This window comes from Plectropomus leopardus, chromosome 15 (assembly GCF_008729295.1).
Source record: "Plectropomus leopardus isolate mb chromosome 15, YSFRI_Pleo_2.0, whole genome shotgun sequence".
NCBI classification, from domain to species: Eukaryota; Metazoa; Chordata; class Actinopteri; order Perciformes; family Serranidae; genus Plectropomus; species Plectropomus leopardus.
In genome coordinates, this window is record NC_056477.1 from 13,612,649 (window position 1) to 13,638,863 (window position 26,215).

The 26,215-nt window shown below is 40.5% G+C and overlaps 1 protein-coding gene across 3 annotated transcripts in view; it reads right to left on the reverse strand.

Moving 5' to 3' along the window:
• The window catches only part of dlg5a (discs, large homolog 5a (Drosophila)), a 48,541-nt gene extending 23,708 nt beyond the window's left edge, over positions 1 to 24,833 (reverse strand). For 2 of the 3 annotated variants that reach the window (XM_042501799.1, XM_042501797.1), the window contains exons 1-10: positions 24,123 to 24,833; positions 11,891 to 11,959; positions 10,159 to 10,333; positions 8,342 to 8,485; positions 6,707 to 6,890; positions 5,033 to 5,292; positions 4,464 to 4,776; positions 2,104 to 2,334; positions 612 to 796; positions 66 to 191 (exon numbers count right to left, since the gene is read on the reverse strand). In XM_042501799.1, coding sequence (XP_042357733.1) covers positions 66 to 191; positions 612 to 796; positions 2,104 to 2,334; positions 4,464 to 4,776; positions 5,033 to 5,292; positions 6,707 to 6,890; positions 8,342 to 8,485; positions 10,159 to 10,333; positions 11,891 to 11,959; positions 24,123 to 24,426 — 1,991 coding nt within the window. In that variant the 5' untranslated portion in view covers positions 24,427 to 24,833. The remainder of the gene's footprint in view (positions 1 to 65; positions 192 to 611; positions 797 to 2,103; positions 2,335 to 4,463; positions 4,777 to 5,032; positions 5,293 to 6,706; positions 6,891 to 8,341; positions 8,486 to 10,158; positions 10,334 to 11,890; positions 11,960 to 24,122) is intronic. The other variant, XM_042501798.1, reaches the window with a different exon arrangement.
• Positions 24,834 to 26,215: the final 1,382 nt, after the last annotated feature.

Sequence of the window (26,215 nt, forward strand, 5' to 3'; positions counted from 1 at the left end):
CTGTTTATATGACTCTTTCCAGTCATCATAACTGAAGCGTTGAAAAAAAAATGATGGACACTAACTTTAGCTCTTTGAGCTCTCGTAACGCGTCATTCTTCTGTTTCCTCATATCGTCCAGATTCCGCAGGGCATCGGCCAGATCGCTGACTGCCCGGTCCCTCTCCCGCCGCAGGTTATCACACAGAGTCCTGAGGGGAGAGAGTGAGTGGTGAGAAGATAAACCTCTGAAAAGGACTCTAATTCATAAAGACTCATAGCACTTCATTGATTACTTTGTAACCCATTTCACTTTGAAAATACAAACTTTTTTTGTCATTGGTACATTTTTAGCAACTTTCTATTACTGCTTAGTCTTGAAATTTTGACCAATTATGCAATCTCTGTCTCATTTTTTTTCTTTTAATGAATGATTATAATTATTTAATTGGGTAAGGAGAAATCTCCATAGGCCATGTTTGGCTTCTAACCTCTCCTGCACAGTTTTTCTTTTTCATTTTCTCTTTTCTATACATGTGTAGTTGCAAATAAACATATAAACAAATGTGAGAATAAAGATATGTGCCCTCCTGTCTGTCACAAGGCTTTAACAAACCCACACACAGACTGACCTGATACTCTCCCTCTCCGCCACAATTTTGTCCCTCTCTTGAAAGGCCCAGTCCCGTCGACATTTGGCCACCTCGGCCTCCTGTGTGGCCTCCTTCAGCTCCTGGGACATGGCCTCATACTGTTTCCTCAGCATCTCAATCTCCTTATTGGCTCGTTCCATGTCCAGGGTGGCCGAGTCTTGTTTCTAAGAACATTGGGTATATGAGATTAGTTGTTAAACCTGTTGCTTTTCTATTTGTTACAACATACTGGAGTTTTAAGTGTGTGGTGTGGAAACTCTCCAGGTGTGTGACTGTCAAACAAACCATAGTGCATATTTAACCCTTTGAAGCCTAAGCAACTATAGTGTCAAATTTTAAATCTAAGTAAGCTGAAATACAGTATATGCTTGATTTTTGCTTGACCTCAATGACGCAAAACCATGACCAGTGATATTATTAGGTTTGAGAAAAAAAACAATCTTTTATCAAGATAAATGTACTTAAATGTAGCTAACAAGTTTTAAGATAGAAATATTAAACCAAGGCAAGCATTTGCTAAACTTTAGCACATTTTCCTACAGAGTAAGAAACTAATTCTTTTTAATCTAATCTAATTCTATTTTTTTTTCTTTGTATCTAGACAAATGCACTTGTTTTTAGTATGACTGCATATATTTACAATATCTGGGGGTTCTTTGAGACTAGATATTTTTAGGTGTTTAAGAAATCTTAGCATGTGAAATGTTCCTGTTTTGTTGGCAGATAATTTTGCATATTTTAAGTAATTTCCTACCATTTTATTGCTTTTATTACCTTGCTTTTGAGAGCAGATTTTTTTTGTGGTGTAATTAATTTCTTTCAAAACATGGTAAGAAGCCAAAGAGCAGCTTGAGAAGAAATAACCCAAAAAATAGCTAGAAATTTGTAAAACCTACAAGGAAAATTTCTGAAAATTAGCAAAAAGAAAAAAAAGTAACATAAAGTCAAGAAAAAAAGACCATACAAGAAAAACAGTACTTAAAAATTATAATCATTTTGTAATAAAATAAAATATTTAATTATGGTATTTATAAATACAATTTCCCTAGGTTTTTTTCTCTAGAATTTTTTTCCAAGCTGTATATAATAATTTTCTAATTGTGTTTATTTCTTGTAATTTATGTAACCCTCTCAGTAAGCTTCTTATGGCCCTTTTTCCTATGTTTTCGAAAAATAAATCAAACAAATTTGTTCAGGGTTCAAAGGTTTACATTGAAAAGCATCTGAAAGCAACACAAGAAAAGTGATGTCAAGGGTTAAGGTCTTGAGGGTTCAAGTACAGATGACCTGCAAAATGACTGTTAAGAGGGCCATCTAGTGGGCACACAGAGGTGTGACATAAATCTGCTTAAGGGTCACCCTCCTGACATACTGTAATCCACCAACTGACAGCTCCCTGGATGCACTAAGCTCTTTATCATGTGTCTAACCTTTGACTTTATACTGTCAAATCTATGGTGCCGTTTGTTACCTGTCTGGCCTGATAGTACTCTCGGAGCAGCTGATCCCTTTGAATGATGGCCTCCGTCCTCTCTTTGCGGGCCACGTCCCTCTCCTCCCGGACCATCTCGATGTCCTTGCAAGCCTGGCTCAGCTCCTTCTGAGCCTCGGCCTTGTCCTTCACCTCGTGGCAGTACTTCTCCAGCAGCTCGTTCCTCTCGCAGATGGCCCTGTCACGGTCAACCAGTGACGAGTTCAACTCCTGTAGGGGATGCAAAAGGGGCACAATGGAATGAGGGCACCTCAACGCTGTGAGTCATTAATGCAATGTGAAAAAATATATATATTTGAGGGCCAATGCAGAGTGATACAGCACTAGTTTAGGAATCTCTTTTGTCTGTCAACAAGAGCGTTGAGAAATAATCTTCAAAAAGAAGCAGAACTATTTCTGTGCAGTGTCATCGGAGAAAATGGCCTTTGATCCACAGACTGAAAAGTAGATGCAAGGATCAAAACATGAACAGACGCACTGAAAACCTGACAGGTTGATATTAAATTCTCACAGAGGAAATAGTTCAGTCAGGAAAGCCTCAGTAAGACAGTTAGTCTCTTCGGGAGGCTGTGATTGATGACTCATGACAAGAACCATTTTATTCCAAAATGCTTTATATCCAGTTTTTGAAAAATAAATGATTACTTTAAAATGGAATGGTTTAACATCTTATAAATACATTCAATCACCCTGCTGCAGAGAGTTAGATGAGTTGATCAATACCTCTCGAATATTTCTACAGTAAATAAGTAGCTGGAGCCAGCATCCAGTTATCTCAGCTGAAAGGAAAACCTCACCTGCAAAATATTCATTTGTATATCAGTCATTCATTGTAAGCTACCTTGAATTCATGATGAAAACTTTTTCTCACATGCCTCAACAGTGAACGGAAAAAAACAAAAAAAGAAAAACTATATCAAAAAATTTGTTTACATGCTCTCACACCACCGTAGTATAATCAAAGTCTCATTTATCCAGTCGTATGCTCAGCAGACATGCATTTTCGCTAAACATTACGTTTTAAAATACGTCTGTACAGTCTCATGCATGGCCATGTGTGCAGTTCTCAGGACATGCTACTTGAAGTTGAAAGCATTTGATAAAGTAATATTTTAGCAAAAATGCATGTTTTTGGGAAGTTCTGAGCATACCACTGGATAAATCAGACAGATTTTACTGCTTGAGTTGAGTGAGTGTTTGTAAATGAATGTTTGGACCTATATTTGCTGTTGTTAAACAGACCCCTATGACTTCAGGTCATCGTGATGGTGTTTTTCTGGATTCGCCATTTACCATGGAGGCATGTGAGAAACACTGTTTTTTTCATAACTTCAAAGTAACAAATGATGAGTAATTGATATGCAAATGGTCATTTTTGAGGTGAAGTACTCTTGTCACATAAAGACTGGTAACCCGGGGGAACAGCTGCCTTGCCTCTGTTCATAGGTACCAAAATCTGCCGACCAGTACCTTTAAAGATCAAATTAGTTTATATCTTGCTTGTTCAATATGTACAAAAATAAAAGTATGGAAAACAATAATCAATGACCCTGATGAAGACCTTTGGGTTGCAATTTGTCGGTCTTTTTGATCTACAGTGTATTGCCGTGTAAAATTAAAGCATTTTAATTTTTGCACAAACTTCACACTTCAGTGTGCCTTGGATTGTTTTTGATGGAGGCTTGCATTTTCATACTTTCTACATTTTTTGACTGAGAACCTACTTCAACAGGATGAAACAAACATATCTGAAGTGTCCAAAGAGCATCTGTATGTGACCACTACAAAGACCCAGCAGCTTTTCTACTCCTTTATCTTCATATAAAAGACATCTATTTCCCTTTTTAAGGGGCGTTACATGTAAGACTATTTCTTGGCCAGGACCACTAACTTCCTGGAGTCTTCACAGGTTGCCTTGCAATTGAGCCTGGGCAGAAACAGTCCAGCACATAACCATTTTGGATTAAACTAACAAGATATAACTTGTTCATTTAGAGGTTGCTGCTTGTAGCAGATTTTTGGACAGAGCCAGGCTCGCTGTTTCACACAGTTTCCAGTCTTATGCTAAGCTCATGACACAAGAACAGTATCGATCTTCTCTAAGTTTTGGCAAGAGAGTGAATTATCCAAATTGTCAAACTATTCTTTTGAGCTTTTCATTCAGCATGCCATCCATGAGTTCCTGCATGAAATTGTTTGTGTTGTTTGTTATGAGAACTTCTCACGGATGCTTTTTGGAGCAATACTCCTCATGTTTAGCCTTCCTGTTGATATTCAAAGTGCATCAGCTGAAATATAAAGTCAAGTTTGTACATTTAACACACCCTTGAGCCTGATACCTGTCTGAGCGCCTCCAACTCTTCACTGGCCACCACTCTCTCTGATGAGGTGTTTTTGAGTCGCGCCTCCGCTGCCTCCAGCTCTGTCTGCAACTTGTCCAGCTCCTTGATCACCTGGTCCCTCTCACTCATTATGAGACGGTATTCGTTGAAGACAGAGTCCCTCTCTTCCTTGTACTTCTCACAGTCCTTGGCTGACTTGAGCTGCAAGTTCTTGTAGCGCGTCACCTCCGACTGCAGGCGCTCCATCTCTCTCTGCAGCTCCTTGTTCTGAGCTGAGGACTTGTTCAGCTCCTGCTGCACTGAATCAAACCTGGAAAGGGAGGAGGAGGAAGATGGTGAACATTTTCGGTGAAGAATTTTATGAGCTGCTCATATAAAATGATGTGCTGGCAGCAGCTTGAGTGTAGCTCATCTCAGTGCTATGTGTGTGTGTACAGGTGCTGGGTCATCACCTCCTCTGCTACACTGATTTAAGTTGTGAAACCAGCACAATATTTACTACATATCGACATAATTATTTTGGATATGATAGTGCTCATTTCATATTTTCTGATAAATGCGTTCACCTCCTCATTGAAGTGGAGTACTGCTGCTGGTAGTGCATGGCCGAGTCTCGCTGTTTGAGCAGCGCGTCCATCTGTTTCTGCAGCCTGCGGTTCTCCTCCTCGGCCTGCTCCAGGCGACTCAGATCTGTGTTGTGGTTAGCCACCTTCTCACTGTAGCGCTTGCTGAGGGCGTCGTAATCCTTCTTTACACCCTCCAGCTTGTCCATAGCCGTGTCGTACAGTTTGTTTAACACCTCTGATGAGCCCTTCTCTCTCATTACCTGCAGAGGACAACAAAAGTCAAGTGATGTCCATGTCATGTTATCTTGCCCAAAATCTAATGCTTTAAAAAGGACAGTCATTTAGCATGCCATCAATCATTAAATTAGTTGCCCCCTTTTATATATGCCAATCAAATAGTAAATCCTTATTTAGACGTCATTAACAATTGCATTACGTAAGCAGCTGGTCCATGGTCCAGCGTTGGTCATAACTTGTTTTTGTTCTCTGGTGATAGCCTTTGAGACAAATTCATGGAGGGATCAGGAGACTAATTCATGTGAATGTTATTGAATGTGTATCAGTGTCGAAACTTCAGTGGACTTCTATGACCGCTTAATCTAACTCAGGTGTGATGAAATTAGGGTAGCACAGATGTGATGTTGTACACAGCGTCTTTTGTGAATGATCTAACATACATCTCTCTCTCCCTCTCTCTCTCTCTCTCTCTCTCTCTCTCTCTCACACACGCACATTAGTTGGTGTCACTGGCATCAACTTATGGGGATCCTTTTAAATAATAAATAGGATACATCATTATAAAACTATGGATAGTGTGCAAAATGCTGATGCCATCAGATGAAATGTGACTAAGCCTGTATTTGCTGTGCCTCACCTTAGCAGCAGATGGCATCAATGTGTAGGCAGGATTCAGTTTTTACAGCGCAAGCAGATCCTGTGCCAGCTTAAACAATGGCTTTTTTTTTTTAAGTGCAAGTTCATTTCAAGAACTGCACTTATGCACATTATGCAAAAAACAAACAGCTGGCCTGCAAAATAAACTTTCTGATGTGTAAAGTGTGTCCTCCAGGATGCATTATTCATTCTCTGTGGGGCTGTATGTGTCATTATTGCACGTCTTGCTGATATGGTCCTGATTCCTGACGGAGCTTCTGTGACCTGAGGGCTGTATTGACTTCGTCCCCACAGCATGCACAGCGTATACACTGATCTTGTAGCTACATGGTTTGGGTCAGCGTGCCCTTTGCCCAAGCCATAGCCCTTTTCTTCTGTGCTTGCCCTTTTCAGAAGTGCTCTGTATGCATTTCCCTCTGCTTGGCTGCCCTATGCTCTTAACCACTGCAGTGTTCCCATGGGTGCTGTGTGAGACAGTGCTGCTAGTAGTCCAATATGGGTCACAGCACCCTTGTGCTGTTTAGAACAAAGTACAGAAATATTGTTTGATGCTCAAAATTACGACTTCAAAAAAATAAAGAGGTGAAACCTCAGCACAATTACAAACATGTGATGCTGTAACAAAGGGACAAATACTTTCGGAAAAAAGCTGTTTGATTTTGTATATTAGTTATTGCATCTCTGCAGTATCAGTAAATCTCCGAAGGTCATTCCTGCCCTTAAAACATCTGGGGCAGCTACAGCTACACATGTCTGTGCACATGTGTGTTTGGATTGTACCTGCTGTTGCTGCAGTCGCAGGTCCGCTAACTCTTTCTGGTCTTGGCCATGCAGTCGTTTGAGCTCCTCACAGTTCTGTTTCAGATGGTTGTGTTCTCGGACGAGTTGGGCGTTGTCTCTCCTGAGTGTCTCCATCTCCTCCTTCAGCTGTGTCTGTTCGCCCAAGACGCGGCTGTGCAGCATACTGGAAGGAAGCAAAAACTTGTGTACTTACAGGAGTATACACTGGATATGCAAATATACGGAGCAGAAAGCAAACTTTGATCACGGTATCTACAGGTATCAGACAATTAAATTTGATGCTTTCCAAGTCCCTTTTCAAGATCATTTTTAGCCAATTCTAGAACAGATTTTTAGAAATGTCATATTTTTCTTATTCAAGCATTGCAGGGAGATATAAAGGTGAGTATGTGGTCCCATGCAGAAGTTCGTTTTATGTTGAAATGCTGTTATTAAAGTGGGTTAGGTTAATCTTTTTTTTTGTCAACAGGTAAGTGCAAGTATAAAGATAGTATTCTTTAGTTTCAGTCTTAGATTTAAAGATTTGTAACATCAAAACAAATGTGGACTTTCACGCAGAAGCACTTGACTCATTTAGACTAGAAAATAATTTCAAAATCGATCAGTTTAATTAGATAAAATGTCTAAAACAATTAAGACCTCACAAATTCAAATGTAGGACTATCAGGCCTAATATTTCCTATAATTAATTTAAGACAATTTAAGGCCTTTAAAGGACATGCAGACAGGCTATGTGATGTTATTAAAACCAATCAGGATAATTCTGCAGGTAATAAGCAACATTTAAAACTTTTAAAAGCAATTTTAGAGGTAATCTACTTTAAGAACGGTATGTAAGGGGAGAACAAGATCTGGAGGTTTATCAATGACACAATCACACAAAGCACACACTCCTTCTTTTTGAGGTAAGTTTAAGCCTTAACCTTTATTGTGTGGAATATCTTCAGTCAGTGTACATTTGTTGGAGTGATTTCAACCAAATGCACACAAAGCATCCACGTTACCTAAATACTGTATAAAATGTCTACCTGATTAGCAGTTAACTTAATTCAACAACAACTATTCTGCTTCTATCATTTTAGAAAATATTCTAATTAGCTAACCACCCTCAAAGCTAATACACCGTATGATCAGTCTCTATGCTTCAGAAATTTCGCCTCAGCTTATGAGCTGTTAGGCTGAATAATTCAATTACATAAATGCCTCCATTTCAAGCTTTTAAAACCATGCATGTTTTTTTTTTGTATTGCCAATTCCCTTTCAATGTGAAAGCCAGCTGTAGCTCCAAGGGATGTTCTTTCAATTAGGTTAATTGCAACACCATGCCAGTATCTGCTACAATTCCTGTAAAAACAATGCAATAAAATGTAATTATTTCTACGCTGAAAAGCGTCAGGTGGCAGGTGACAGAATGTGCAGCCTCTGCTTACAACAGTCGCACAGCAGTAATGAGTCCTGACACACGTACACAAATGCTTTTGTATGGAAATCTAAGCAGCTTGGTCCATTGAATTTAGACATCATACAGGTAAATATTTAAAGGGAAGGACCATTAGAGTCCTTCATTAGTAACAAAACGGGGAAAGGTGCCATGACACCTGAAGAAATACTTACTGGTAGAAGTCCGCCTCTTTTACAGCCTCCTCGCACCTCTTGAGTGTTTTGGTGTGCTGGTTCTGGAGAGACTGCAGATCTGCCATGGCCCTCATGCACTGACTTTTCAGACGCTCATAGTCATGATTGGCTTTGGAATTTGGCCTTAAGGAGAAAAGCAGCGAGGAATCAACACTCTTTCCAACAGCCTTGTATAATAATGTGGCTGAATACAGCTCGGATAGGAGGATGCAAAAGACAGTTAACCTTCCCCTTGTACAAGAATTCAAAAGACTGAGATGAAATGTTTGAATAAATGTGAACATTAAAAATGATTTACTGATGTAAGCAAAGCAACCTTTGTATCATCAGTTACACAAGAAACATCTGAGGCCGCAGGATTTGGAGTCAGCGAGGTAACTTCAGGGTTAATGGGGCTCTGAGTTTTCAGCGCTATGAAGCTGGTTCGCTTTTTACCTGCATAAATCACTGTGATAACTTATGCTGAACAGCTAACCTGCTCCTTAGCAGGTTAACTTCAGGGTATCAGATAACAACCTGTAAAAACCCCCGACCTCTGAACAATCACATCACTGGGGAAAAAAAGAGTCCCGACATGGACAAAAGTCCACAATGACAGTAAAAAGTGTTTGTTTTTTTCTTAAACCGGTTCCATGGTTCCTGGTGCACTTGCCTGGTTGTATATCGTGGATGATGCTATGTGTGTTTTTGTGTGGATATTTGTTTTGTAGTTTTAACAGGCTGCTCTTAAGTAGTTGCCCCTAGTGGGATTAATAAAGTTGTTTGAATTGAATTGAACTGAATTGAATACACTATTGTAATGGGGTTAGTAGAATCATTTTATTGTTCCGGGCGATCTATTTCCACTGGTTTTAAAGCAGAATTTCAAAGAAACGGGGAGATCATTTACAACACCAGAAATATGACTATGATTTTAATATTTTATCCTGCGGTGATATCTGACAGAGTGGCTGAATTTACACTCTGATTCATCACTGCAGCTCAGAATAACACGAGACACATGTGGGATGAGAACTAGAATTAAAAACCGAAAGACTATATTTATTTGAAAAATAATCCACACACTGTTGATTGGCTCCTGTTATTTTAAGTGAAACATTTCGGTCAGAGTCATTACTTTTTTACTCTTTACTTAGGTGGCAGAAACCATCTGAAATTACTTTATCATTTTAATGTGAAATATTCAGAGTGGTTTCCCCGTCATCAGATTATAGCATAAATATACTCATATTCATGTTTTTTAAGTCTTGACCCTGCTAATAATCTTTGGAGATTATTTCTAGTATTTTTTGTTTTGGCTGTACGATTATAGGTGATTGTTTACACTTCATAACCAATAAATGCGACTTTTTGCTGTCCCATAAAAAGGACATGAACAAAGATAATAAGTATTATCATATCATATCATATGACGTACTAGTTGATAACCAGCTCCGTAATACTGGTAATCCAGACCACCTTTGTTAGGGTTAGTTAAGCCAGATAACTAAAAGATACCCTGTGTATGTTGAACTGGCTTCATAGAACAGGCCTCTGGTAACTTAAGCGCATTAATCTTAATTAAGCAGCCAGTGTCAGTGCCCTCTCTCTGCAAGGTAGAGCCAATATTATTCCAGACAGCAGAGAATTAGTAGATAAAATCAGTAAGGACGCTGACATCACACTGACCAAAAAAAAAAAGCATCTATAATCATGGTAGACAGATTCATAGACATCAGCCAAATAAAACTGTTAAGCAGAAGGTTTAAAAAAAAACTGTAACAACAACAACTTGGCAGGCGGGCCTGAATTTGCACCTGCAGTCATCGAAGGTGGTCCCAGGCGATGCCAGCGCCAGACGCTTACGGAGCTCGTCCCTTTCCCTGGTCACCTGGCGGAGCTGGAACAAGATGGTGTCCAGGTTGTCACCGGATGGCCGGTTGTCGTTGATTGCCGGGGGTGGGGAGGATGCTTCACCGTTAACGGGTGACCCTGCAACAGTGAGCACATTACCAGAGGCTGGGACTATTGATCAGCGCACACTGGAAAAGTTTCCCAGGTGATGTATATCTTCATTCACGCTGGAATATATTAAAGTGGTATGATTAAATAAGTTTGGACTTCATCCTGCTCCTTCTTGCTCGTGTAAATTGAGGCAATTGTGGTGCATTTTTTGTCCTTTTAGTTATTCATGTGTTTTTAACCGCTGTTTTTGTTGTTTTTTTAACATGTTCCAAATAAAGATATCGATCAATCAATTCAAAAAGTGCTTAATATATTAGCTCACATGCTAGTAAAGACACCCAAAGGGATAAAAATAACTTCTTGAAGGATGAAGAGCATCCTTGCAACCAACTTTAGCATTAGGAGGCAAAAGAGTTCAGGCAGCAACTGCCTGTTGTATAATCTGCTCTGGGTTTTCGGTGATGATTTGTGGAAAATGATCTTGGATTTACAAGACTACGCCATCTGTAATCTCTGATATGAAAAGGAAAGGGCAGATTAAGTGATGTCTGGTACTTTCAGTGTGGTTAAACCCAAGGTATCCTTGTATTTTTTGATTAAATTTAAGCATTAAATATGTATCTGTTAAAAATCTGTTCCATTTAATCTGTCATAACTGAGATTAAAATTTATCTGAGTGATTTTTGGGTGTGTACAGGTATCAGACACTTAAATTGATGCATTTTAAGACATTTTCAATTTGATTTCTTCCAAAATTTAAAACAAATCATCATTTTCCTCATCAAGCAATGCACTTAAGTATAAAGATAAAAAAAAATGCTCCAATGCAGAGACAGTATTAGGTTTTGAAGCAAGGTTTGTGGAATTTCACACAGAGGTCCTTTACTCATTTTGACAAAAAGAAACTAAAACATGGATAAATTGAAATAGATAAACTGTTTGTCGCAATTAAGATCCCACAAATTCAAATTTAAGACTATTATCTAAGAACCTTTAAGGCTCAATATTTATAAAAAGTTTAAGACATTTTTTAGAGCTTTTAAAGACCCGCAGACACCCTTTGGTTTGAACAGAATGACAGTAAAATAACATAACATTTCTCTTTCACCGTGTGTCCTTGACAAATAGACAAATTCGGACAAAAAATATACATCATTAAAGAATCATTTTTGGGTTTGTTTTCTTCATTGAAAGGAACACCCACGGCAGGAAATCTGAGGATTATGTCCATCTTTGGCTCAACGTTTGGCCCTTTTGTAGGTTTATGTAACACAGCTGAGTCATTTGGACCTTTGTCAAAACTAGTGAAAGGCAAGCATGGCTTACTTAAGCAAGGAGGAAGACACTTGGAGCGTTTTTGCCACAATGTGGGATTAAAAGGAAATATAGATTTCCTAAACTCTGTCCCCTAGCAGACAATCAGGAAGTAAGCTAAAATCAGAGCAAACCGCATCCCCTAAGGTATAATGACGCCACGCTGGTTTTTCCTCTGTGCCGTTATGGTGTGTTTGGAGGTAGTACAGAGCCTGTCTGACCTGGCATGACACACACAGCATATCAGGCATCATAGGTCTTTATACATACCGACACTACTGAGGGAGCTGCTGCTTTCTGAGTCAGAGGGCATAGTGGAGAGGACGCTGTACGTGGAACCTGCCAAGAGACAAAAGACCATGAGACACACAAAGATATGAAGCACTGATAGATTGATTAACCAATTAAAAACCATCCTGGATTAATTGCCTGTATGTGGTAAGAAATGAATATTACACAGTCAGCTTCATATTCCCAGCACAGCTGTATGATAGATTTGGTGCAGGGTTTATACTTGGAATAATAACTTCAACGCTCCTTCTTAGGGGCTCTATATTATCACTCCAGACTGCCGTCGTCATTAAACCTCCTTTCCCTCACTGTGCACTCTGCCTTGCTTTGATGTATAGTCCCTGTATGTTTCTGCTACACAGGCAGAATGTCACGGCTGAAATGGGATTTTCTCTTTTTATGTCAAGCACATAGAGAGAGAGAGAGGCAGAGAGAGACAGAGAGAAAATGGTTCTCTGTCTGAATAGCTGTACACGCTGTTAAGCTGGGGGATATTTCACACGAGCTGCCACAATCCATAGGAGAGAGTATGCAGGTCCCCATTATACCGCAGAGTTCCTGCTCCGAAGGGCAACATAAACATGGTCGACAACATGGACAGAAATGATCTAAAGACACATACACAATTTGTGCGTAGTGCAAAAGAAATCATCAGTTAAATTCGACACTAAAAGCTCAATTTTTATCCATTTTTCTAAGAGAAGTGGATGGGTTTCACCCAGATTTTACATCCATACACATTTAAACTCTGTGTGCTGCAGTAAGACACTGATCAGTAGGGCTGTCCCTGACTCAGAATTATGCAAGGCCGATCAGATCTGGGAGTTCAATATGATTATTCCATGACTCTTTTTTATAAAGTTTTAAAGTTTGACTGGGGCTCAGTTCAGTGTCATTCACACAATATGGTGCACAAGCTAACAGTGCTGACAACAGATCGCAAATGCAAAACATTTTGTACCGACACTTGATATCAAACAAAAGCCAGAGACTGTACCATGTTAACTTGTGTGAGCTGTAAATTCTCCACCTAACACTGCAGTCTCCCTCTGTGCTGCTGCCTGCGTATCCACAGCAAAGGTACTCTATTACAGAAGATACCTCGTTACAAGCTGTGCCAATGATACGAACTGATATTCAGTTTTGGACAGGCATTTATTTACATTAATAAAATCAGCAAATCTACACTTTGGAGAGGCTAGTACCAGAGAAATGTTTTGAGTTTTTAGTTAACCAAAAATGTGTGCAAAATTGTAAAAAATAAGAAAATTATGTTGGAAATTGAAAAAAAAGGAAAGAACGAAAGGAGAGAAAAAAAAACATGGGAATGACCTGATAAAAGTTCTTAAAAATTCTAATAATTCTGTGACATAATTTTTGTTATGTAAAAATTATGTGTATGTATGTATTATGTAATTGTGGTAAGTGTAACTTAAGTTTTCTGGACATTTTCCCATGGCCTTTTAAAAACTTTACGGGATATTTCTTGTGAAGTTGCTCATTTTCTCTTTTCCCCATGTTTTCAAAAGAAATCAAACTAATTTGCTCAGGGTCCGAAGACTGTAATACTTGTGAAAGGCGTTTCAACACGGCACAAGAAAACTGATGTCGATCCAGGTTTCAAAGGGTTATTGACCAAGAATTTCAGCTCCAAATAAATTCCAGGAAGTCCTGCATACACTGACAAATAATACACAAATTCAAACCTGCATAAAACAGCACACTGAGGCACGGACAATACAAATGCAATGTGATAAATGCACAGCAAACACATGGACAAAGTCTCCCTGTGTACAGGGTTAAAGAGAGCGGGGGAACGGTAGCTGGCTTTGTCAGCAGCAGGCCATAGATTGACGCCAACTGTTCTAGATCTCCATCTCCGTCCTTGCCTCCCCACTGGGTTTAACTACAACTCTGGCTCCAGCCCTCAATGTGTGACAAGGCCAAGCCTAATTAACTATGAGCTCTGTGCGACTGAGCCACTCCATCTTAGGCCCCGCAGACAGAGGAGAGGAGAGGGGGGCAAGAGGAGAAGGCATGGAGCAGGGGAGGACAGATGAAAGGAGATAGCCTAACTAAGTCGCAAAAGAGATAAGCAGGGAGGGTGTTTGAGAGACAAAGAGGGAGAGGCTGTGAAAAAAAGGAGAACGAGGAGCAGGGCGGAAAGGCTTTTAATCTGTTCTGACATTCCCTGATGCTCAACACTTTTACTCTGAGAAGGGCTCGGAGCACACGGCTTTGATTTCATATTGTTCCATCAGACACGATGAGAACCACTCTGGGGCTGCGCAGCGTTAGTCCTCTACAATCAACACAGCCATGCAAAAGGCTCTTGCTCATTTCTATGGCTGCATTGAAAAGCAACAACTGACTCCTTGAACCCAGCTTCTGACTGACGAGGTATCTCAGTAAAGACACTGAGAGGTATTATGCCATCTGAGCTGAAGGATTAAGTCTTTTTAAATTCTGTACAGAGTCAGAAAAGCTCTGCGCCAAAAGAAAAAGCTGGAAAATGTTGCTTCTTGAATGTTGTATTTTGTGTGTGTTTTGGGGAAACCAGAACACTCAAATAAATTAAAATCCCGGTAATCTCTACCACTGAGGACACTCGCCAATCAGCAGACAGCTATGACTCCCACGAAAGGGGCAATTCTGGGACAATCCTCGGTAGCTCACAATCTGATTTGGCTGCAAGGACGACTACGTGCACCAAAATTCCCACATTCAGATCAGAGTCACGGGCTGATTAGTTAACCCCGTAAGCAAACCGACGAATGCGGTATAGATTTACATGTCAGATGCCAGCCAGCTATGTGGTGGTCGACGGGTCAACGGCATTAGCCTTTTTCCAACAGGCTTTTAATCATCGATAGCAATTAGCACCAGCCGCAGACAGCGAGGCTGATCATTTGTAAACAGGTTCACTGCATCAATAAAGCAGGCATCCATTAGGGTAGTATAGATCTGATGATCTACAGTGGGAGAATCCACTTGCCAAAAAACAGTCAGATAAAACAGATCAGACCTAAAAATTAGGGGTGACCATAAAACAGTATTCACAATATTTCAGTGGATTTTTTTTTTTATTGCGATAACAATATTCTTGACAATATGACAAAAATATTGAGAATATTTAATTATTAATTTCAAGAGCATATAACTGCAACAAAATAATTGTTCCATTTGTATATGTCAACATAAAGGTAGGTCGCCTTAAAATATTCAGAAAATGAACTAAAATTATCTCTCAGTTCTTCGGTTTGTACTACAACAGTAACTATTACAAAAAAATAAAATCAATCAAAAATTAGAAATCTAAATAGTTGCCAAATACAAAAAAATGTCGTCAATCTCCTCCACTTTTCTTGCTGTGGTGTGTGTTACTCAGGTAGGGCGTCACATAGGTTTACATTCGGACAGACTTGCGAAAAAACGTTAACTCTGAGCAGTAAGTCGCAAAAGTGTCTGAAAAGTCAGCGGCTGTTCATAAAGCAATCAGGATGCCCAGGCTACTGATTCAACACTACTGAAGATGCTCCTGGCCGGTAGCAATTCCTCTTTTAGCCATGCTTGTTGTTGCCACATGCAGCGATATGACGCAATTATGTCAACAGGTTCTAATATTGCCATTATCACAAAATTACACCGGTATTATCGGATCAGTATCACCTGATATGAGTTGACATACCCCAACTGAGAAACGGTACCTCACATGCACGTTAAATTCAGACAGATTTTGAGGGATTTCTTCAGAAGCCAATAGGTATGTATATGGAGCGAACGTGCACTGGCCTCCATACACTCTGAGGTGAGAATTATTCCAGTGGAAGACCTGAGGCAACAGCAACAAAGGCCTGTCGTTGTGATCTAAATAGGTCAGGGGAGTACTCGCCCTACCTAAGGGGTTCCACTTCCCCCACGCTTCTTTTTCCGCTCTCCCCTCTGCTTTCCCTCCCAATCAAGCGATGTGCTCAGCAACCAACAGTTGCTTCAGACAACCAGATTAGGTTCTCCGGCACATAAAGCGAGATGACACGCGTTGCCATGGTGAAACTGGATGAGAGGAATAGTAAATTCTGCAGCGTGGTGAAAAAGAAGAGAGTTGGAGAGGCTGGTGGAGGAGAGTCTTATCAAAGAAAGATGCAAAGTCTGGCTTCCACCGTCGGGTGAGACTAAATTATTCATCACTTCCAGAAAATTCTCTTATCTGACGATGAGCGCGTCTCCCAAAACATAAAACACGTATGATTATCATCGCAATTGGACTGTGCTGCTGCTTCAAACTCCCTTTATCAGGAACATGTTGACAAGCCTTGAAACTATGGATTCCAAGCCGCCAAAGCGTCTGTTCTGTTCCCAGGAACATGAAAGATGCAATTTTCAGGCGCACTCAGTAAAAGAACAGCACTCCAAAAATAATATGGTGTGCTGTTCTTTATTTGCCGCTGTCAGCTCTTCTCAATGAGCAGCAGTAATTAAAAAAAAAAAAAGTCACACACCAAGTGGTGAGTGGCGCCTAAATAGCCTTTGTGGTCTTTCTCCTTTTGTGTCCTCAGCCATTAAACTACGGAAGCGCAAATAATAGCAACACTAATAATACGCTTGAAAACTACCCACTCATTTTACAGTGCGCTTAAGTGAGGCCGAGGCATGTGTCAGCAACAAGCCAGAGAGCAGAAAGCATCTCAGACCTCTAAATCCTGGCCATGGTTCTGCTCACAGTACAGAGGATGTAGTCTGAGTTAGTGATGCACACATCTCACCCTCTCTGTCTAAACCTGCACTAGGTGGGTTCACAGATGCTGGAGAGGTGACAGTGAATGAGGAAGAAAGTCATGCTTATGCTGCATTACTGATGTTATTTCAAAATTACACTGATATTTCGATATGAAATATTTCATCTTAGATTTTTGATACTGTAATGTCACAAATGTTGTCTTTTCTCAGTTATGTGATTTTCTGAACCTACCGGACTGTTCTCGCAACGTTCTTCTAAAAAGCTGCAACAATTAATTGATTCGTCAATTAGCTGTCAACTATGAAACTAATCACTCATTTGATAATAGGTTTGAACCATTTTTATAGAAAAACAAGTCAAAATTCTCTGATTACGCTCTGTTTTCATCATTAGTTTATAATCACCTGAAAATAAGAATAAGCCTTTTGTTTTTTTAACCTTATAATGAGCCGTTTATACCTACAAACAAAGCATGTCCTTTCCCACCATGTTGTTCTACAGTAGCCCAGAATAGACAAACCAGGCAATGGCTTTAGATAGGGGGATTTGCATTTTTCACATCGGTCGCTGTAGTACTCCTACATGCTTTGCACATGAGAAGTTTGAGTTCTGCGATATAACCAGTATATGTTACTACATCCTACACACTGGACCTTTAAGGCATCTTATTGGTCTGTAATATACATGAATGTTCATTTAGGGCCGATAGTGATATTTCATTTTATCTGCTGATACCAATGATGTGCCAATAATATCCTAAAATCATAGAAGTGTCCTAAAATCATAGATATATGTATGGGGCTGCTGCGACGTGCCCCTGGCCTCTTATCATTTTGCAAATGCGCCCAAATAAAGAAAGTTGAGTATCCCTGCTCCATAACAACACATCATATTCTCTTAACTCATCGTATACATATATATATATAGTATAGTAAAGTGCAGTAGTTCGTGCTGCCTGACCCTCATCACAAAATCTTTGTGAAGTTTAATTTATGGTCACTGCATCTACAAATCTGCAAAGAAACACAACATAAATTCCCTTGTCCAATTCACTCCCTGTAATCTGGGACTTCCAGTGAGCCGTGCAGTGGGCCTAACTTTTGGGGAGGCAATGACACCACAGTCCAAGATTCTGGGCAGCGCGCCAGTGAAGCCTTGCTGCCGGGGTAAAGGATTGATCATCTGATTTAAGGAGTCTACACCGCGCATAAACATGAAGACATCTAACATGATGACTCCATGAGGCAGGATTACTCCACCTCACGCACACCGCCTGACTCACAGCTCCATGTTCATCTGGGCCTATGGTCAAAACCCACCTACCTTTCTCACTCATAGGTCCAAGTCTGCCCTGTGGCATGTCTCAAAATAAGATCTGTTATACTGTTGATTGAAATGAAAGATGCAGTCAGAGCCGTTTAGTCATTTTTGATTTGTGTAATACTCCGAAGTGAAAAGCATGTGTAGAAGAACTACAAAAAAAGTCCTCAGCCTTCAGCCCAGCAGACCTTTCAGAACTGCTGAGCAGCGCCAAAGTCCAAAAAAAAAAAAAAAAAAACGCTCATGAGTGCAATCCAGCCCAGCCTATTATCAGCACGCCATAATGGGTTTTCTCTCTGCAAAGAGTCCTGCCTCAGCATAAATGAGACATAATTTTGTTTTTGAACAGCTTGCCTGTGCCAAGGGTTGGGTCAAAAACAAAAAGGTGAAAGATGTCTGCAACATGTCCTCCAAATGCTCTGCTACTTAACTGTATCTAGTACAAATATGAGCTAAAACACTGCCAAAAAATGGGCTGTCTGTGTGGAATAAACCCACTGCTGGAATTTGGGCAATCTTTGTGACATTCCTTTCATGTTTAATCACAGACAAGGCTAAGTTGATTCAGACAGCATTTTCATAGTACATTGAGATAATTCAGTGATTAAACTGAACTGTAATTTTTCAAAAGGTCACAGAGAGAGGGGAATCAAGCATAGAAGAAATGAACACATACTTATTAGTCAGTGCGGACACCATAGACGGGGCTTTTCTATTATTATGGGCAACACAAAAGTGTTGCGCTGTAGTGCCATACAGCCCACTGTGTAAAGCACATGATGTTAAAGCTTGGTGTCATCTGAATGGCTCTAGCTCTTTCATGCAAGCAAATAATTGCTAAGTTTTTTTAATGAAGCATGTGCGCTGTCTGAGAGGCCCCCTTGGCATTAATGTTTTCTTCATATTCCTGACAAATGAATCACCCAGATGCTCTGCAACAACCCAGCAGACAGGAACCAATCACCACAAATTCTAGTCTGTCTCATTCAGGATTTGGCTCACACTCGTGCCAATATCAAAAATATGAGCACTAATTGTCCTTCGGGCATTTTCGTCAAAAAAAGAGCTATTGGGGCTTATTTGTCATAACTTTTAACTCTCAAAACAGTTATCCCAAATCCTCTCTGTGACCTTTGTTGTGTGAAATCTCGACAAAAGGTCTGAAGGTACCGATCAGGCATCTTGTGCCAGAGATTGGAGGACAAATGACTGCAGGTGTAGATAGAACCGATAAAGAGGTAGAGAATTAAACAGATGGAGAGACGAGGCAAGCAGAGAGTGCTAGAGAAAGCTGGGACACCATGATGGGAGGAGAAAAGAGGAGGGATAGACAGAAAAGACAGCAGAACAAAGCATAATACATCAACAAAAAAAGAGGTCTGGTAGAGGTGGGGGGGGGTAAGGCGAGGAGGAAAACTGTTTATTTCCATGACTTCATAGCACTGGTAAACATTTAGATGCTGGCATTTCCCCTACCTTGTGGGGTAATTAGAAAGTGGAGGAACATGTGTAAAATGGTAATGAAGTCCTGTTCCACAGTACAGCCTCCTGGCTGTGGTTTCGCATATTCAGAGCGTAGATGAACCTGCCATCAGATATTAATGCTAAAGTGACAAAATATACAGATTTTGCACTAAAGAGCTGCTGTGTTTAGAGAACAACAAAACTACGATGGATCAACGACACCCAGTGAAAGTACTGAGGTCAACCTCTCATTGGCTACATCTCAGGCCTCGATTCGATGGATTTATTGAGCAACATTAGTGACGAGGAACCCTATACCATTAACATGGCTATTAGCATCTCAACTACAGCCTCCCACAACTGATGATTTCATTATCTAGATTCTTTTGTCAATTGCTTCATTAAAAGCTGCGGCGGTAAATCGAACTAATTTAATAATCGATAAATCCGTTTATGTATTTTTTTAAAGGAAAAAAAGGTCTCCAAGGACTCCAACTTCTTCAATGTAGGGCTAAAATTAACATCTTTTTCTGTTGATTAATCTGTAGATTATTTTCTGGATTAATAGATTAGTTGTTTGGTTTATAAAATGTCAGAAAATGGCAAAAATGTCAATCGGCATTTCTCAATGCCCAAATGATGTCGTCAAATGTTTTGTCCACCGCGCAAAAATATTCAGTTAACTATCATAAAAAAGTAAAGAAACCAGAAAATGTTAACACCTAAATAGGACTACACTTATAAATCACAAATCACTTACTCCTTAATGACAGAAAATTGAATACTTTTGGATTGTGGACAAAACAAGACATTTGAGGATAACATCTTGGGCTTTGGAAAACACTGATCTGCATTTTTCACCATTTTTGACATTTTAAAAATCAAACAACTATTTGATTAACTGAGAAAATAACGGACAGATCAATTAACAATGAAAGCAATGGTTAATTGCAGCCCTATAGTTCAAACTGCTTGTTTTGCCTCACTAACAGTCTTAAACACAAGTATATTCAATTGACAACGACTAAAAAAACAAAGAAAATCTGAAAAATGATTTTATTGAAAACTTCCTTAAATGAATTACTGTTGATCGGCTACTTCGCTAAACTATTGGCTTACTTAAATCACAAGATAACTTGGCCCATTTCCGCTGAGGCCTGCATTGCTGATTGTAAAGAGACACTGCGACGCAATAAACCTCACACCGGCAACACATGTAAAAAGTGATCTGCTCCACAGGCATCAATCACACCTGAGCAGAGGCATCAGTTAACAGCAGATGAATTGATGGCTACACACAAGAGCACAGCGAGGAGGGAATAACGTCAGACGAGAGGTACAAAGAGTGGCGAGGGGAAAGAGAGTGGGGCGATGAGGTGAGTGACAGTGTGCGTCACTGGGTGACGGACACTGACGCTGACTGAGAGAGAGAGAGAGAGAGGAAGAAAGTGAGGCCAGGTCCAGCCCATGGGAGATATTTAAGAGCAGCGGTCGTGACAAGAGCGTCAGGGTCATAACTCACTCTGTCTGTCCACTGTGGTTTATAGACTGGGACAGAAACTGGTTGACAGAAAGGAGAGCAACCCCCCTCCAACAACACACACACACACACACACACACACACACACACACACACACACACACACACACACACACACACACACACTGGCCTATGTCCTCGGCTGCTGTACACAGAGCAAGCTGCTGACTGGGCACTTTGGGCCTGCTCAACTTCTCAACAAAAGGCCTGTTGTCTCCCTCTCTCTTGCTCCCTCTTTCTATCACCCTCCTCTGTCTCTCTGGCGTGTCCCTCTGTTTAAGTGTGTGGAGAAACGAAACCACTCAGTGGGGGGAAAGAAATATAATGAGTCAGAGAAAAGAGAGGGAAAGTTAAAACGGACGGACGGTGAGTCAGAGAAAGAGACAATAAAGCACGGCAATGAGAAAGCAAGAGCATGAGAAAATAAAGCCAAACAGACAGCAGAAGAAGAAGATTGTGGACGCTGCATCCTGTCGGGGAGAGTTGTGTTGCCCTCCTCTTGGACTGACTTTAAATCACTGTAACAGGCCCTTGAATCTCAAAAGGGGAGAGGGGGGTGCAGGTACATCTCGTCAACTGCTCTACTCCTTCAGGTAGAATATTGTCCATGCAGCGCGGAGGGGGGATGAGCGCACAATCCGAGGCATGAAATCGGCTTGATTGCAGCCGCTTGGATTTATGAAATGAATTCAGTTTGGTTTGAGAACACACAAACGTGCTCTGCAACATCACTTCAGTCATACGCATTATTCTGACTGAATGATCTGCTCTGCAGTTTAATCAGAGAATTTGTTAGGGAGAAAAAAAAAAAGCCACAGTCGCATACTGATGCACAAAACAGGCTAAATAATGAATGATTTGTTTGCATATTCTCTACTGCAAATGTGTTGCCAGCAAAACACTAATAATTTACAGAGCCTGAGCTTTCAACAATTGAGCATCTGTACACTTTTCCTTTGGGGTGAGGATGTTTCTTTGGAGTTTGGATGATTTCATAATGTTTGCGTGTTCGAAGGCTCAGCTGGCAAAGGAGGCGCATCTGAAAACAAGAGCGGGCAGGCAGCATGAGAAGAGGATGACTTGAGAGAGCAGGTTGCTATCAGCAAGACTCATCATACACGCTCATATTCCCTTCTCTTCACACACCCCATGTAGTTCGCAGACACACCAGGGCTCTGAAGAGTTCATCCCTCTGAGCTGTGTCTAACAGCCTCTTGCCTGGAGGTACTCTGTGAGTGGCTTGTCTTCGGTCCCTCATAACTGTGGTTAAAACGTGGTAATCGCATCAGCCGAATCACTACACTAAAAGATAATAGCACATTTAAAAAAAGAAAAAAGAAAAACACAACACTTCAGTCAAAACAGAAGAAGCCAAGAGCGTGGCAGCTAATACAGAGAACTGCGGAGGCATGATAAAGCGTGTCTCACAGTGAGTTTACACCATGGAGAGGAGAGCAGGGCCTAATCCTCTGTTGAATAACCACAGGCTGACTTGCCAGACTCACTACTGGTACTCACTCTCTCCTAGTACAAGGCAGGTCAACTCCAAGGCCCGCTGGTGCTACAGTCTATAAAAGGTGTGTGGAGAAAAGCCCAAATCCGCATTGTCAAGTCTGAGCAAAGTCAAGGGGCTAACAGAGGGACCAATTTTGCAGGCGCTCGCAGGTAAACAACTGTCGGTGTGTTTCAGAGCATTTCAGGTTGTTATTCTGCAGTAGCAACACTGAATACAAGGAAGTAATAAAGCTTAAGGAAGCATTAGCGATCCAGTCAGCAGAGCAGCAAGACACCAACTCAGCATTACCTGCTAAGGTCGGCTTGACAGTACACACACCAGCTGTAAACTAAAACTCGCATTGTGTTTTTAAACACACCTGTGTTTGAAATAAAGCTTCAGCCATGTCGACATGAACTGCAAGATGGCCCGCATGGTTGTTTTACATGGGGAATATGTCAAAAAGAAGCATTACTCTGCATCTCCTCCCCACTTCGGGATCTCGAGGCTCATCCTGCATTCTGGCCCTCAGGGCATGACGCTGGTTGTGAGTAAGCCACTGGCTTCAGTCATTCACACAAAGCAAAACAGGCAAAACTAGACAAGGCTTTTATACTTGGTTGCCTTTTGTCCTAGCGCAACAACAACAACTAAAACCACTGAAGTGGAGGCAGTTGCTGCGAGGACACAGTGCAAATCAAATGAATAAACTAATTAAAAATGCAGCATTAATGCACCATGGAAGAAAAAATCGGGTTATATCTACTGTGGGTTTGTAGATTTTCTATCCAAATGGACTGATCCAAACCATGCTTTCGGTTTATATGCATGCATGGGCAGGCTGCACGCACACACCCATGCACAGGTCGATATGGACCAACATGTCAGTGGTACAACCGTTGTCATGGAAACAAGTCAGGCTACCTAAGTAGCATAACCATAACATGCCACTGATAACAAATTGGAGTTAGTGTTAAGTAAAAGTGACTTTTTATTGTTTTTTTCTCTTAACAATGCACAAAATTTGCCATGTATAGTCAAATCAACTCAACACAGTGAATCTGTGTATTGCAGTGAGTGGGAAAGAGCATTTTAGGGCAGCGTGGCTCAGGATAATGACAGAATAGTCCTTGGTTGACTTAACCACAAGCTGTGCTTTAAATCTGCAGGCCATAGTGAGGGTTTTTTGTATAATTAACTTCACTTGATTTCATGCTTTTTTTTACCATGGGGTTTTACTTACAAGCTCATTCTAACAAAAACACATTCACGATACCTTGATGTATTAGATAATATACAATATACTATCTTAGGATGTCGTTAGGCTAACATGAAAACACCATCACATCCATCAGACGATGAGTATTTAGTTTACGCAGGCTTGTGCATTGTGTTTTGTACGTTTAACAGAGCATACTGTCTTTTGATTACAAATGTGTAACCGTGTTGTAAGAAAGACTGCCCTTGCAACCTTCACAAGCACCTTTATTACCATTTATACAGATTTTGGTTAATAATAAATCAAGCTCCAAGCCTTGCTGTTGTGCAGCTACCCATACACTTGCGCCAGACCACCCAGATTGCACTCACGGTAAGGACTATTGTTTGACTCGTTTTTAGCCTGTTTGTGAGGAGTTGGTGTTGCAGCTCTTACCGGTGGAGTGGTCCACAGGTCCCCCGCCGTTGTTGCTGAACAGGGCAGTGTACAGGTCAGGGTATGCCTTCTCCAGGGCCACACACAGGTCGAGGAAATGGTCGCTCTCCTTGTTCATCAGCATCTTCAAAAGGTGGTCTACTTTCTCGGCGCTGGACGAACAGTTCTGGTCCAGTTCAAACCTATCCAACTGGCTCAAGGTACCAGAGACTATCAGCAGCTCTATGACTCGGTCGGCATCTGTTATGGACTCCAATAAGTTCTGGTGGCACTGGTCGAGCAACTCTTTGTGCTTTGGCTCCATGGCTATCCGCTGTAGTTCCGTAGCTTCCCAGCTAACCCCAGACGGCGATGTTAATATCCTTCCCGATCAAAAGTACCGAGCTACTATTGAACTTAACTCACCGCGGCTTGCAGAAGTTAGCCGGAGCCAACATGGCATTAGGTTGCACGGGAGATCAATTTTTATAGCATATTGAAAAAGGCACAAGAAGCCATATTTGTTGCCCAAGGCTGTTGACTGCACTAAACAGCGATACATTTTTCCATCTTACTCGTGTGTGGCAGTTCAGGTCGTTTTTTGCTTCCTCTCAGAGTACGCTCGAGCCGAAGACATTTTCCTCTTCTTGTGTATCATTTAAGGTGCCCTTTGACGACTCAACTGCTGGGAAAACTCACGTAACTCCGCCGATGATCCTCAGTTACACTGTATCCTCCGCCATGTCTGAGCAACTCAGCAGCTGCTGCCCGCTGTCAATCAACGTGCCGTTCAATGACCGTATAAGGAGAAAGGGGGCGTGGTTTAACAAAAACACACCCATTTCTTCAATGGGCGTACACATCACCCCGTAGTACGTCGAAAATCCCAGGCGGAAAAAATGAGAATGGAGAGAATTTGCATGAAAATCTGGAGATGTATTATAAATATCGACGTAGTGGTAAAGGTGGGTAAACAGTGAGCTCACCCTTAGAGTAAAGCAGCCATTTATATTTACAAAATGCAAAACATATTTCTGTTGCCTGCCATGGTGGAGTGTAACACACACATTTAATCAAGTCCACATTTGAGAGGCTTGTAGGGTGAATTCAGGTAATGTGGGACACTTTTTTGGTATATGCATCAAAAGACTTAAAGAAAAACGGTAAAAAAAAATTTAAAAAAAGAAAGAAAAAAGTGATGCTTCAATCATTTAGGCCTCGTTGACATTTTTTTTTATCTTGGAATGAAATGTATTTTTTTAAAAGCTACACACCTTCAAACATACCATGACCCCTCTCTCACTCAGGCCGCTTGTTCAGGTTATGTGGGACAGCTTGTTTGATAAAATGGGACAGTCATTTTTATATATAAAAACACAAGAAACAATCATGTAATTCAATCTAGAATAAGAAACTATTAATTCAAAAATGTTTTGGTGAAATGTACTAGGCCTACAGGATATCTCAATTTGAACAATGTAGTACAGTTACAACACAATGACTGTTAACAACAGCATGGGAATTACTAATGATAATGATTGTTGATCATCATTTCATTTCACTCCTGGTGAAATGTTAATTATGTAATATAATAATAATAGTAATATTAGCACGATCTGACTAGATCCTGCTAATAATTTTGATGTTGGACATATCAAATTATTAAAATGGTTATCTGTTGCGTTACCTGATGTATGTATTTTAAAAAAGTTTCACAGCATTTTTAACAGAGTAACTAATAATCTGTATCTTGTTACATTTAAAAAGCAACCTTCCCAACACTGCCTGTTATCTTTTTTTGTAAATTCTATAAGGGCGGTGCAACCCACTATATCACTTCAGTGCATAAGATGAATTTATGTCATAGAAATATTAAATACACTATGAACCAAGTAACACTGATCATTTCATCATAATCTTTTGATTTAACACGGACACATCACATCGGCAAAACCCTCACTGACTACATTAAGTATTTTTTTTTAGCAAAAATGGTAATGCAGATACAAAAATATGGCAGTTTTATTCAGTCCTTGCATAATACTGTTGCTAGCCACAGGCTTAAGCTCCGTGTTTCTATATCCAAAGCTGCATTGCAACCAGTGTCAGTGTGT